The sequence below is a fragment of the Neophocaena asiaeorientalis genome, unplaced genomic scaffold (genome assembly GCF_003031525.2).
Source record: "Neophocaena asiaeorientalis asiaeorientalis breed wild unplaced genomic scaffold, Neophocaena_asiaeorientalis_V1.1 scaffold19, whole genome shotgun sequence".
Classification (NCBI taxonomy): domain Eukaryota; kingdom Metazoa; phylum Chordata; class Mammalia; order Artiodactyla; family Phocoenidae; genus Neophocaena; species Neophocaena asiaeorientalis.
Genome location: NW_020173388.1, coordinates 3,034,717 through 3,048,700, shown reverse-complemented (window position 1 = coordinate 3,048,700; position 13,984 = coordinate 3,034,717). Strand labels below are relative to the sequence as shown.

At 44.9% G+C, this 13,984-nt stretch overlaps 1 protein-coding gene across 1 annotated transcript in view; it reads right to left on the bottom strand.

Moving 5' to 3' along the window:
- IGFBP7 (insulin like growth factor binding protein 7) overlaps positions 1-13,984 on the bottom strand; it is a 137,923-nt gene that overhangs the window by 7,745 nt on the left and 116,194 nt on the right. The window contains exon 3 of the mRNA XM_024746690.1: positions 3,137-3,246. Within this exon, the coding sequence (XP_024602458.1) occupies positions 3,137-3,246 (110 nt within the window). The remainder of the gene's footprint in view (positions 1-3,136; positions 3,247-13,984) is intronic.

Genomic DNA, 13,984 nt, shown 5'->3' with positions numbered 1-13,984 from the left:
TAGACAACAAATCATCCCAAATTGAGGCGGTGGACTTTGGGAGCAATGATATATATATATATTTTTTTTTTTTTTTTTTTTACTAAAAAAAGAATATTCTTAGAGGTCATGAAAGTCCTAATCTGAAGAAATGTTCAGGTAGGAAAAGACTAGAAAGCCTCAATCTCAGAAACATCTAAATGTTTGGAAGGAATTCTGGTGTTTCACCTTCCCTGTAAGCATCCCTCTGACTTACCAGGGTTAAGGTAAATTCAGCAATTTCCGTTCATTTCCCCATTTCAAAATATTTCCCTTGGAATCTTTATAGGCTAGGGGTTTTCTGAAAAAAACTATGGGACTTGTTAAGGTCACATGATAAGTCCTGGTCAGGATAGCACAGACCACTCACTAGGCTGGGCCTGCCATAGAACTGTCGCTGTAGCCTGAAGTGTCTCGGAGAGAAGGCTCATCCTGTCAGTTCTGCTGTTGCTAAGAACCCTTGAGCAAGAAAGACATGCTACCTTCTTTGAACCTTGGTTTAACAAGTCAGGATTCTAAGATTCATTTATGTGCAAAAAGCAGTTCTGCGCTTAAATTGGCTTTGACAGGTGATCTTAAATATAAATCTGCATTCTTAACAGTTTGGTTACAAGGAGAGTGGGGCAGAAAACAAATGGCCTGTTTTAATTCTTTAGGTCAGTGACTCTCCAAGTGCTTTGACATGGTCCATAGTAAGAAATATATTTTGCATTGCGATCTGGAATATACAAAGGAAAAGTTTTATGAAATACCTTTACTAAATGTACCTTTACCTAAGACATTTTATATTTTATTTTTTAAGAAAATTCTTGTTGTGATCCCTACATTAAATTCAAGACTCACTGATGGGTCATGGTCTGCAGTTTGAAAAACACTGCTTTAGGTCATGCATGTGGCAAAGTACATTATGAAGGTGGAAGAAAATCAGCAGAGCCTGGCAGTTGGGTTTTTGTTTGTTTTGGCAAGTCTGTAGACATTTTTTTTTTTTCTGTTTCTCTCTCTCCACTCCCACTCCATCCATTCCCACCGCCCCCCCCCCAACTCCCCCAGTTGACAAGCCCTCAGGGAAGTCCATGGAATCTGCCCCCATAGGATCCTAAAGTTTAAAGGAAAAGATTCCTGAGGTTAATTTATTCCCTGGTATGTGCGTACGTTAGCTGGAGCGATAGGCAGAGCAAGGACTGAAGAAATTACTCTGTCAAGATCGGTCATGAAGGTCACATGCCCTGGGACGCTTGGGTCACCCTGGCTTCTCATTGTGTATCCCTAGAGAACTGCACAGAGCTTTTTATGGATATCCTTTGGAAAAGTTGTTCCTCACCTCTCCACCCCCTGGATCAAACCAGCAACCTCCAAATACGCAATGAGGAAGCATAAGCAGCTTTTGCTGAAGGCCAGGAGGAACACATCCACCGGCTGCATTTTTGCTTTTCACTGCTCCTGCCTCCCCTTTAAAAAAAAATAGTTTACGGAGGTAAAATTTCATCCCTCCCTTTAACAGACGTTCTGGCTGTAAAGGGCAGTAATAGCACAGCTGGTGTCATCTCTGCCCACCCCCCAGCCCCAGAGAGGTTCCAGAGTCCCCCTGACACCACTCCTGCCAGATGGCCACATGAGGGACCCGGAGGTTAGCAGGTGACCCAGCCTGGGTCAGAGCCCTTCAGTAGGAATTCTACAAAGCAGCAGAGAGAGGAGGCGCTTTCTTTCCTCTGGGGTCTTGAAATATTATAATGTGACCTTGGAGCTGCCAGTGACACTATGGCCTATAGCATGGAGGAATCTTTCTGAAGTAGAAGGAAAAAATGATGTAAGGGTACATTGAGAGCAAAGAGTCAAGAGTTAGGGTTCTGACCCAACTGTGTATCCCCCCCCCCCCCCGCCCCGCTTTTTTTTTCTCTTTTGCCTAAACTAGTGTGAAGTGAGTTTCTACAACTTGCAACAGAAAGAGTTCTGACAATGGGAGCCAAAATCCCTCCTGGAGTTCTAGAAGTTGCTCCCCTGGTCAGACACCAAGCAAACAAGATAATCAGGAGAGCCCATCATCCACCTTAGAGCTTGCTGGAGAAGAAAAGCAGCTGAAAAGGGGCTTCTTGTCATGCCTTTTAACGGAAACTAGATTTCCTTTTTGTTAGCGTGAGTTTGATATTTACCCCACAGACTGTTGTGAGACTTAAGTCAAAAGGTATAAGGGCAATAATGTAAAATAATGTACAGTGTGACTGTGAAGTATTACTTGAGCTGGCAAACGAGTGTTTTCTCTTCCCTTCTACAGACACACTAAGAATATGTTGTCTTTCAAATATGAAGATAGCTATACAAGATAACCGCTCCTCAAAGGGAAACATGTTCAGGAACAAGAGCTAACATCTCCTGAGTGCTAATTACGTATCTGACAACGGGCCAAGTGATGTAGCTGGGTTTTACTTTATGTAATCTTTACAAGAATGCTATGCCATGTTCATGTGGAGGAAAAGCCGAGAGAGCACTGTTTATCAATCTAGGGTGGCTTTTCCCCCAGGGAACATCTGATAATGTCAGCTGGCATTTTTAACCGTCACAGTGGTGTGTGTATGTGCGCACACACGCACCTGCTACTGGCATCAGGTGGGTAGAAGCCAGGGACGCTGCAGAACTACTTCCTGTGCACAGGGCAGCTGCCACCACAAAGAACCATCTGGATCAAAGTGTCAACAGTGCTGACGTTGAGAAATCCTGGCTCAGAGACAACCCAGCCAACCCGCCCAAGGAACTCACAGTCTTAACTTGTAACAGTGTTACACTGTGACACACACACACACACGCTCACACTCACATATGCGCGCGCACACACACACACACACACACACAGAGGGTGGGATGGGTGTTTAGCATCATAGTCCTTCCAGCTCCTAAGGCTCCCTGCTCAGGGACTGCTAACAAAAGCAGGGCAGGGACTATTCTGGAGGTCAGTAAAATTGTTTGATAGATCCGGGACAGGTGTCTGGAAGACTGTCAGAAGGCCTTGAGTTTAAGGAGCCGCAGGCACTGGACTGGCTGAGGACTTTAGGCTATTACTACCCTGTGCAGCATAAGAGGAGCCGGTCAATCTAGGGTATCTTCTGAAATCTGGGCCACTGACCTTGTTCCAGATGAGGACAGGGGTTGGGATTCCGATGACCTCACAGCTCAAGTACACCTGGGCGCCAGTGACATTCCAGATATCCTTGGGGGGCGTCACGATGGAGGGACCTATAAGAGAGGGCACAAAGTCAAACCATCCTTTTAAACAGTCTTTAACATCCCTCAGCGTGCTAGTAATCTGTTAAGTATTACTAGGAAGTAAATACCTCATTATATTTAGGAGGCTATCCCCTCTGTTGATTACCTGAAGCCAATTTCAAAGACCAGACTAGCTTACCCCAGCCACCAGCTGGAGTTTAAGCTATTCTTTGGTGATGCATACATCTTGACAGTCAAAAGACGATTAGGAAGAAAAACATATTGCTTACAAAATTTTCTTCTCCCACGAATCATGCTTAAATGAGTTTTAATTTACCAGCTGTTTTGCTTATCTGCGACTTTCCAATTAATATAGCGAAACTTTACTCCCCAAATAGTTAATGTTTCTCTTTTTTATATACCAGTATTTCTGTTTGGGGGGAAGGGGCAACAAACAACCACTCCTTGGTTAATGTGCTGGACACTCAGCACATCCGCTGCTAATTCTCAGTGCCTGGTTTCAGGCACCAGGGGGCCTTCAGAGAGTCCGCATTAGAGGGAAGGAGAGCCAGGAGCCTGGGGTGACAGCACATTACTTCCAGAACCGAACCTGGCCTGAACCCAAAGCTCGACACCATTTCTTCAAAGAATGAGTTAATTATTCCCTCTGAATTTCAGCTCTCCACTGCCTTGGGTCTTCCAGCTGAACAAAATATCTAACTTCAGGGTCATCTTGCATCACAGTCCTGGGAAAGGGACAACCTCCCCTTGGGGCCTGGAAAGTTTTCTGGCATAAGCAGCATTCAAAGGGCATGAAGTCTCCCCTTTTGCAACAGGCTATTTCCAGCCCACGATTAACTTCTTGAAACAGAAAGGAAATGATAACAGCATGTAAGATTTTTCCCACTCATCTAAAGTATTAGAAGCTGATTTTTTAAAAATCCCTCAGGGTAGTTTTATTTTTCCCCTTTGTAAGAATGTACAAAAACAAAGTTTTGAAAGCTCTAAATATATTTCGTGTTTCCTTCCCTCTAAACCCTAGGTCTGAAAGGAAGCATCTATCTTGGCCAGGGGTCTTGGCTTTTCTGTGGCAAACATGGACGTGGTTAGCACAGCGGTGCTGTGTTTATGTGTGTTGCTGGCTCTGTCTCCGATGCTTCCTCGTCTGTCCTCACCAACACAAGGCCCCACAAAGGGCAGGGTAGGGCAGGGCTGGGCCTCACTGCATCCCAGGCTTCCTCCAGGGCCCTGGGACCCCAAGAGCTTGGACACCACAGAACCGGATCTGGCTCACCTCTGAGGGCCCCAAGAGACTGTCCTCCTTCCCACACACGGACTTGGTGGGATGACCTCAAGGCTCGGGGGTTCTCAAGGGAGTGTTCTGAGAAGAATACACCAGTGTTCAGAGATTGGAGGGGCTCGGGAACAAAGCTGCCTCTCACGTAGCAAAACCACATGAGGAATGCAAGATTCCTGTGAGACCTGAGTGCCTCAGCCTTGTGACAAACCATTTATTTCAACTCACAGCCATCTCTCTATAGGCAGAGCAGGGAGCAGAGTTATCCATCTTTGCCAGGGGTAGATTCTGGAGAGCACATGGAAGAACTCCAGCCTAATTTTCTGTCACACATCTTGAAGACATGCTATGGATTCCTCTGACAGCCTAATCTTAAAACTAAGATATTCTTTTTTTTTTTAATTTAATTTTATTTATTTAGCTGCGCCGGGTCTTAGTTGCGGCACACGGGATCTTTTGTTGCGGCATACGGGCTTCTCTCTAGTTGTGGTGCACTGGCTCCAGAGTGTGCGGGCTTGGTTGCCCCACGGCATGTGGGATCTTAATTCCCCAGCCAGGGATCGAACTGGCGTCCCTTGCATTGGAAGATGGATTCTTAACCACTGGACCACCAAGGAAATCCCAAACTAAGATATTCCTTATTTTACTTATTTATTTTTGGCCACACTGCGTGGCTTTCAGGATCTTCCCTGACCAGGGATTGAACCTGGGCCACCACAGTGAAAGCCTGGAATCCTAACCACTAGGCCACCAGGGAAGTCCAAAACTAAGATATTCATAGTTTTAATATAGTCTGATTTATCAAAATTTTCTTTTATGATTAGTGCTTTTTGTGTCCTGTTAAATTTTTTTGTGTGTGTAGCCCATGGCCCTAAAGATCTCCTGTTTTCTTCTACAAGCTTTATGGTTTTACCTTTCACATTTAGGTTTGTGGTCCATCTTGAATTAATTTTTGTGTATGCTATGAAATAGAGGTCAAAGTTCATCACTCTCTCCCCAAAGGACAACCAATTGTTTTGGCATCATTTGTTGAAAAGACCATCCTTTTCCTACTGAAAGTGGTGCCTTTGTGGTAGATCCATTGATCATATATGTGTGAGTCTTCTTCTGGATTCGCTCTTCTGTTCCATTGGTCTATGTGTCTATCCTTGTACCAACGAACATGGTATGATTTAGAATTAAATGTAATAAAACTGAAGCACTGAATGGAGAACAGATCTGTTTTATCTCCCTGCAATTCTCTCCTTATTCCATGAAGCAGAACATTTCAGGAGGAGCAAAAATTCTTTAAAAACATCTGAACCTACCCAGGAATACTCTGAGAGCCATCACCAGGGCATTCAAATTAGGACGAATCATGCTGTGAGTTCCTCTTTCTCTCTCCCAACTCTTGAAATACATATAAAACCTTGGGTGGATGGGCTGAGTCAATATTTGGACCATCCCAAGAACATAAATAATTTTGTCAATTCTGCTACCAGGCAACACCTAGAATTCAACAAGAGTTGCATACCACAAAAATCTGTATTACTCACTGACCCCTGTTGAGTCGATGGGGTGGAGAGGCAAAGGAAGGGCCATCAGGACCAGTTTGCTGCACAGCATTTACAAAACCCCTTGCTACTTCGGATGTCCCTGAACAAATGCTGACCCACAGAGACACCAAGTGGACACGTTCTGTATGGAACTGAAGGATGGTGAAAATATGTGGGGCTGATAATGATGGCAGATCCAACAGCACTGCACCCCGTCCCCACTCTGAAGAACCACCATCCCACATACTCCACTGACGAGCAATTTCACTGCCGAAATCACCTCAAATTGCATGTGTACCATGCAATTCAATTCCTGAAGGTTCTGTTCTACCTCAGGAGAGCAGTCGACAAAATGACTCTTTACCAAAATAATTTCTAAATCTTTCCACATTGCCTTTTTTCCAAGAAGGCCAAAGCAGACCCAGAATTATTTCTGTTTTTAAGGATAAAATAACTTTTTAGTTCATCCTGAGCTCATTTTTGGGCAGAAAGCTCAAAACCAGCCCTTGAGGCCAAGCCAAGGGTAACAACATTGCCATCTAAATCATGCACAGTGTTTGGATTCCACTTAAAACAAGTCACAGAATATTTAAATGTATAGGGACAAACACCAGAATAGGTTCAATTATTTATTTATCCTTGCCTTTGTTCCAGTAAGGACTTCAGGCTGCACAAACATCTGTCTAGCAGACATCCTGTACAGATTAACTGCCCACTGCCTCTCTCCTCTCCTTCCCCACTGTGGACAACTCCAGGCAGCAACCAAGCTGTCACAGTGATGCCTGGTGGCTGATGTGGGGAGAGTCCATCCCAAGACTTTCCCCACCTCCAACTCACCCTATCTTTCTATTTCACATGAATGTCCCCAAACCAGGCTACTCCATGTTCCATTCTTACCTTTCTCAACTCAGTTCTCATTCAATTTCATTCGATCTTTCTCAGATCTCTATACCCAGCCGCTCCGCGGCACGTGGGATCTTCCAGAACCGGGGCACGAGCCCGTGTCCCCTGCATCGGCAGGCGGACTCAACCACTGCGCCACCAGGGAAGCCCGCTCCCTTATAAGTCTTGCCTGGTAAACTTAGGTGGTCTCTTCCTTTTAATCAATCCTTGAAGAGAAAGAGGAAGAAAAAGAAAGGAGGGAGGGAGGAAGTAAAGGAGAAGGAGAAGAAAGAGAAAGTGAAATAAAGAGAACCAGGTCCTGAATGAAACTGTGTAAGGAAGAAGAAAGTTTTAAGTTTGGAAGAAAACTAAAATTAAATTTAAGGAACCAGTGTCACCTTAAAACTACCTGGAAGGAGTCAGATTCTCCTATGGAATGCCCACCTAAGTCTACATCGTCCCCCTCAGACACTCTTAATTAAATTCTAGACAAATGACCCACAGACCACAGATTGCTTATTCAATTATAACCTAAAATTAGCTATGGTCTGAAAAATCACTAAAGATATAGAAAAGGAAGAATTTTCAATGGATTTAAATTTGTAATATTTCAATTTGATTCTGAAGAGGTAAAGAAGGGCAGTTCTCACAAAACACACAAATGTCATGAGAAAAAGACCCTGAAATAGAATTAATTTTGAACTTGACAAATTGATTCAACCTGATCTTACATAAAATTGTAGGAGAGGACAGAGTTAAAATTTGTTACCTATAAAAAGTATGGGAATAATATAAAAGAAATATGTGAACAATTTCTTAGTCTCTTACAGAGCACAAAACACTCCCCAGACATGACCTGAGATGCCCTCACCGTGTTACCATTAAAACAAACAAACAAAAATACCCAAAGCACTTTTGTGAAGAGAACACTTGGCTCTGGATCCTTGTCTACTGCTTATAGCCAAGAGACCTTGGACAAGTCACTTACCCATTTATACAGAAGAAACCAGGGCAGGTCTAAATTTTCTTTTTGGGCTGGAAGTGAATGTACCCATCATGAATGTGTCCTAGAGCACAGTCATATGGCATCTTTGACAACCATGAAGTTTTGAGGCTCCACTGCCTGGTTCTGGGAGCTCTCATTCCCTACAAATCAGTCCAATGCACCACCTCATCTACCTAAATGCACTGTACATGACTCATAACAAAGTTCATTCTCCCAGTGATGAAAAAAACAGAGCTTTATTATAAAGGTATCGGTAGTTACCTAGTTAGCCAATTTTTTCATCTGGAAAAGCTGCACAGAAGATGTTAGGAGAGGTCATGTTTTGGAGCTAAATATACATACTTGGCTGAACCTGGGAAATGGTCAAAAGTCAAATTCTCCTTAACAGTCAATTTTTGTTCAATTTTGTTGATATCCTATTCAACCGCATTTTTTTTCATTGCTGCCTTCATTTTCCCCATGATCTCTCCCATGTTTACCCTACAAATTCACTCTTCTTTCTTATTTCTACCAAATTCTCTGCTTCTAGCATTCATGCTCACTCTCTCATTACATGCTTATTACCACTTCTAGAACCTTTGCTTATGCTAATGCACTTGCCTACTTGGGATGTCCTCCTTCCTCTCATCTATTATCTATGCCCTACCCTTTTATTTGGAACTCTAAGGCTGAAGTTTCATCTCCTTTTTGATTTTTTTTTTTTTTTTTTTACAGCTCCAGTTTGCACATTTCTTCTCTGAAATCTTGTTGAGTTCAGAGTTAGTGCCACACAGCTTAGTGCGTCATTATTCTCTAGTGCTTTCCTTAGCAGGGCTAATTGAAGATGCCAGTGTCCTGATAGCGTCATAACTGAGCCAGAAACTCTGGAATCAGATGGACTTCATGTTCACTGGGAGGAGGGACAGACCAGATTGTATGTAGTGGAAAAAGGGCAGCAGTAAATTCAGAACATAACATGACTAGTCATACGGAACTAAGAAGATAGCCACGATCTTGAAAATATACCAGTGTACAGATTTGCCAAGGTACCTAAACAAAGTGGTGCTATAGTCACTTCTTATTTATCAACTGGAAGATTATTCACTGCGACTTTCTTTAATCTTCCACTTGACTTCCTCTTGCCATAAACAAGGTTTCTTGGCTACTGCCCACTCAACAACCAATTTGTATACAGTCTGGGATGTAAAATAATTTAAATATATATTAGCTAAGAAAGTTCCAATGAGAAGGGTAGACCTGCTGTGGGGAAACGATCATCAATCAACCATACATCAAAAACAGGGTTTCTGCAATATGCTAGGTTATATTATTCACATTATAGCTCTCACTAAGTACTTATTAACATGGCTAAGAGAGTCGAGTATAAAGACTTCTCCAAGTTATGGTAATTTGCAAACCACACTCATCTTGTCTCTTAATGATGCTGGGTCCTAAAATAGCTCACAGAGTATGTGCATTCATACCAAAAAAGGAGGGTTTAAGAACGAAGTGAGACACCACATATGGAGATAAAGAGTTCAGACAACTTGGCAAAAATCCCCAGATTGGATTCCGATAACACGTTGAAGGGAAAAGCACCAAACAAAAGTACAAAATGGGAAAAGAATAGTAGGAAGGCACTATGGCCAAGAGGGGGAAGGGGATGAAATATGTGGAAACTTCCTGATATTAAATAAGGGGAAGCAGGAACTGTATGGCTAATTAAAGGGCAGAGCCATCTGCCAAGGCAAGTCATTTCGGGAACTTCTAGAGGTGCGGTGATACAGCAGCTGACCCTAGGTATGAGAATCTGGCACACAGTCTCATGGGTATCAGTTGAGGACAGTAAGGGCAGGAGAAAAAAGTACTAAATCTTAAGCACCATAGGCCAGATTTAACTTCAGAGATTTTGTTTAAGGCAAAGTCATCTCGTTATGGTTGCTACTGTTGGTCATTTACATTTCAGTGTGAGTGAAGGCCCAAAAGTTTATAATGATGGGGTTCTCCCAAACACTGCTGGGGGTAAATGTATGTAAGAAATGCTTCCTCTTTTTCGGATACAATATATTGAGGTGGGATGGGGAGGTTTAACAGATATAGACAGATTAAAATGCTAGGAAGGTAATAGACTGCTCTACCACTTCTGAGTTATGTGACACTGAACAAGTTATTTAACTTTTCTCAGTTTATTCATCTGTGAAATGGGATAATACCTAAGTCATTAGATTTTCAGAAAGATCAAACAACATACAGCAATTAGCACAGTACCTGGCATGGGGTAAACAGTAAGTATTAGTTACTGCTTTTATTTCAAAGTAAATCCTTATGACTGGAGCTAATACAAATTGCTTCTTCAGAGAATGGAGATGACACATCGTTTGGAGCTGGGGTGGCTGGCGAAAGCAGCTGGTATCTGAGCAGGCCCTGAAGTTCAGAAGTAAACTTTCTCTCAAGGAAGGTTTTCAACTTCAGAGACCTGCCTGAGCAGAGGTGTGGAGGCAGGAAAACAACAGCTGGCTGGTGGAACAGCAAGCACCCCAGTCCGCTCGGGGAGAGCATAGCTGAGATTCGGGTGTGGAGCACAGTGGAAGGAGTGGGGCCGGGGGGAAACTTTGTGGTCCACTGCGTCTCTGAATGTTGGAGAGATGTGATTCAAGTGGCATTTCAGGAGATGACTTTGGAGGCCTTTGCAGCAGGACTGGGACAGGGTGGGGATTAGAAGCCTAAATCAAGGTGGTAGCAATGGGAACAGAAAGGAAAGAGGCAGATTTGAGAGATTATTCAGGAAGAACCAACACTACCTGGGAACTGACTGGATGTGGGGATGAGGGAATGAGTCAAAAGTTGTGAGCTGGGTAAGAGGAGGCTGCGACACCATGGACAGAAGCCAGGGTGTCTGAGGAAGGCCTTGGATTGGAGAAGGGGGAAAGGATGAGTTTGGGCTTAGATTTGCGGATTTGGGCAATGAGGAGGTGGCGAACCCCACAGAGAGAAAGGAAACAGACTTGGGGGACCAGTGGTACCAAGGTAAACACTGTCAAGTTTACACTTTAGCCCTGGCAGGCTGGGTGGGTTCCCGGGTATGGAAGGAAGACAGCTTTGGCTCGCTCTCCCAGGGACAGCTTCTCTGGAGGGAATTCCATCATCTCGCTGCTGACACCCAGCCCATTCTCACCCCACCCCATCCCAGGTAAAGCAGGGGAGTAGACAGCTAAGACACTGCTTAGCGACCAGCCACTTATCTGCAGGGGCAGTTCATCTGGAAGTAGACTGTCCAGTATGATGCAACCCTGGTAACGGCATACACAGATCCTGTGAATTACGTTTCTTGGCTGACAGCTAGTTATCTCTGGGTTAATGAGACACCCCATTTTGGCTCCAATCTTTGATACTGAAAATCTTCCTAGAGTGTATTAATCTTTTTTTTCTCTGTAGTAGATATTATAGTATTCAGATGTCTTTCTATGATTGTGACTCTTGCAATGTCTCAGAAGTATCGTAAGTTTGAACGGACCATGGAGCATAAAAAGAAAGTTGCTGTTTCTTGTAATTTGCTGCTTGCAAACCAATCTCTTATTTCATGATGTCTTCTTATTCTTTTCCCCTAACAAGTATGGACCCAGCACAAAATGACAGAATAATAACCAAGGGTCTGACTCCAGGCTGAGGTTCCCACCCACAGGTGATTCCGGTACATGTGGTCTGGGGTCATCCTTGGAGCAACGCTGCACTAGGTAAAATAAATCCATGAGGGATTTAAAGCCAAGTTCAGATGTGTAAGGTGAAAAGATCACTCTGGTGGCCGTGTGGTGGCTGAGCTAACCTGGGGCTGTGTCAGCAACATTGCCAGGGGATGAGCTCATGTATCCGGCAACGCTCCCACGGAGCTGGAATAGCTAAACTACCATCACAACACCGGCATGACTGACATCCACACAAGTTAAGTTAGCGGGCTACATTTTTATGTGGTTTGAGCATATGGAAGAACTGACTTCACACAGAGTACCTTTATGAAGGGAAACTCCCTAGTTATGTGGGTATATCTTGTTCATGCTAATGGAGCCTTGGAAATACTTTTTTCCCCCATATTTCATGGGCCTGTCCTATCTGGACTGTGACTCACCTTAATTCCAACACATGAAAATTTAGGGTCACTTTTTCCTATTCTGCCAGCACAGAACTGGGTGGGGAAGTTTCCACAGGAGGGCACTTATTGCCACCTGATTCTGAGCTTCCTAGAAACCCAGAGTGCAAGTTCCCCCAGGACACTTCGTCTTTGAGTCCTTGCCTTCCCTACACACCCCCAAGTGCCTGGTACCGTCAGGCATCAGAAGTGTTTCCTGAGCCGAGCTGTGAGCTGTAAGGGGAACTCCTCCAGAACCTGGAGGCTCACGCACCCTCAAAGCTTAGTCTCTGTCCATAGGCCCCGAGCTGACTAACAAGGGATGTAGTCCAAAGAAAGAGATGCTCTTGAACCCTGCCCCTAGGGGGAAGGATATGAGGGACTGCCAAGTGGCCTTCAACTTCAGGAGGGTTGGACTTGCTAAGCCTAGTGCCTAGAACATTTTGGAAAGCTGAAGAAGGCTGAGGCCTGAGCTCCCAGGAGGACCTGGGAGGAGGCTACCGTGGAGCCACTTCTGCAGTTCCCTGTCCACTAGACAGCCCGGGCTCCAGGGAGCTTCCCACCTGGGGTCTTTAGTAGAAGACTACAGCTCTTCAGTTCCCTGAGAACTAGATAAGTCCTCCACTCCACTTCATCCAAGGAAGAGTTTTACATTGTAGGAGGCCCAGTAAATCCCTCAGGCCAGGCTGACCACTCTGGAAGCAGACTGTGGGGATGGACAGTACAGTACCGGGTCACTCTTTTAGATTAGGAATTATCAAAAGAGGAGATTTGTTCAGTCTCTGGAAGGTTATGCAGGTTGGAAGAGATCTTGCAGAGGGGCGTCTGCAGGAATAACAGGCACCAGACACACAGCCAACAGGGCAAGCTCCAGCCACCCGGGAACCAGCCTCTAAGAAGGATGCTGTCTTGCAGTGGCTGCCAATCCTGGCTGCACACTGGGCTCCTCTGGGAACGGTTAACTAGTACGCAGGCCTGGGCTGCATTCCCAGAGTTTCGCGTTGGTCCGGGCGTTGGTCTGGGTGTGGGGTCTGGCACTGGAATTATTTTTTTTCAACTCCCCAGGTAGAACCACTCACTTAAAACACGGCTTCAGAGCAGGAGATGCTCAGATGACAAAGACAACACCAACGTGGAAAGTAAGATAGGAGAAGAGGAGGACAGATTTGGAGAAACATTGCTCCCAAGTCTTTTCAGGGAGAGGCCGAGGACACTGGGAGGTGCAAGCATTTAAGGAGAAGAGAGGAAAGTTCCAGGAGCTGGAGTGAAGGGTATAGATACCCGATAACCTTCTTATTGTTGCTATTATCGCTCTAGCTCCATGGGGGGTACGGTGGGCCATGTCTGACCTCCCCCCGTTTGTCACAAGCTTTGAGTTGCCTGCTCTCAGAATCTCAGTAGTTCTCCTTCTAGGCTGTTTTCCATTTTCCTAAAATAAAGCACTTGGTTCACATGCCCAGCCCCACCCCTGCCCCTCTCCTGCCCTCAGAATTCCTACCCTTGATGGCAGTGCCAGAGATGGGGCTCTGCGTCCGTCTGGAGTCTGTGGGTCTCATTTAAGAGCCCACTAAATCTGGACCCTTTGCCTTTGCTCATTTAGAGTCAGAGCGCCTCCCTGCTAAGACGCGTTCAGCTCGGCTTTGCGAGGGCCTGGAGCCGCATTAAACACAAGGGATCTGTGTGAGGCACGGCCCCCTCCGTCCCCCCCAACCATGAACACAGTGCGGGGCATGCCGTGCCTGTGCCTGGCTGGCATTTTTACCCGGTGATGTCTTTGTCTGTCAGGCCCCAGTCTCTACAGCTCTCATGGTTTTCCCCTCCTTCACTTGTGCCCTCTGGTTATTTTCTGTACTCCTCTGTGATCTCCACAGACTTGAAAGCTCTCAGCTATTTACCCCAAGTCTCATCGTTTGTTTATCTCTGCTTTGCTGAGTGTTCTCAGATTT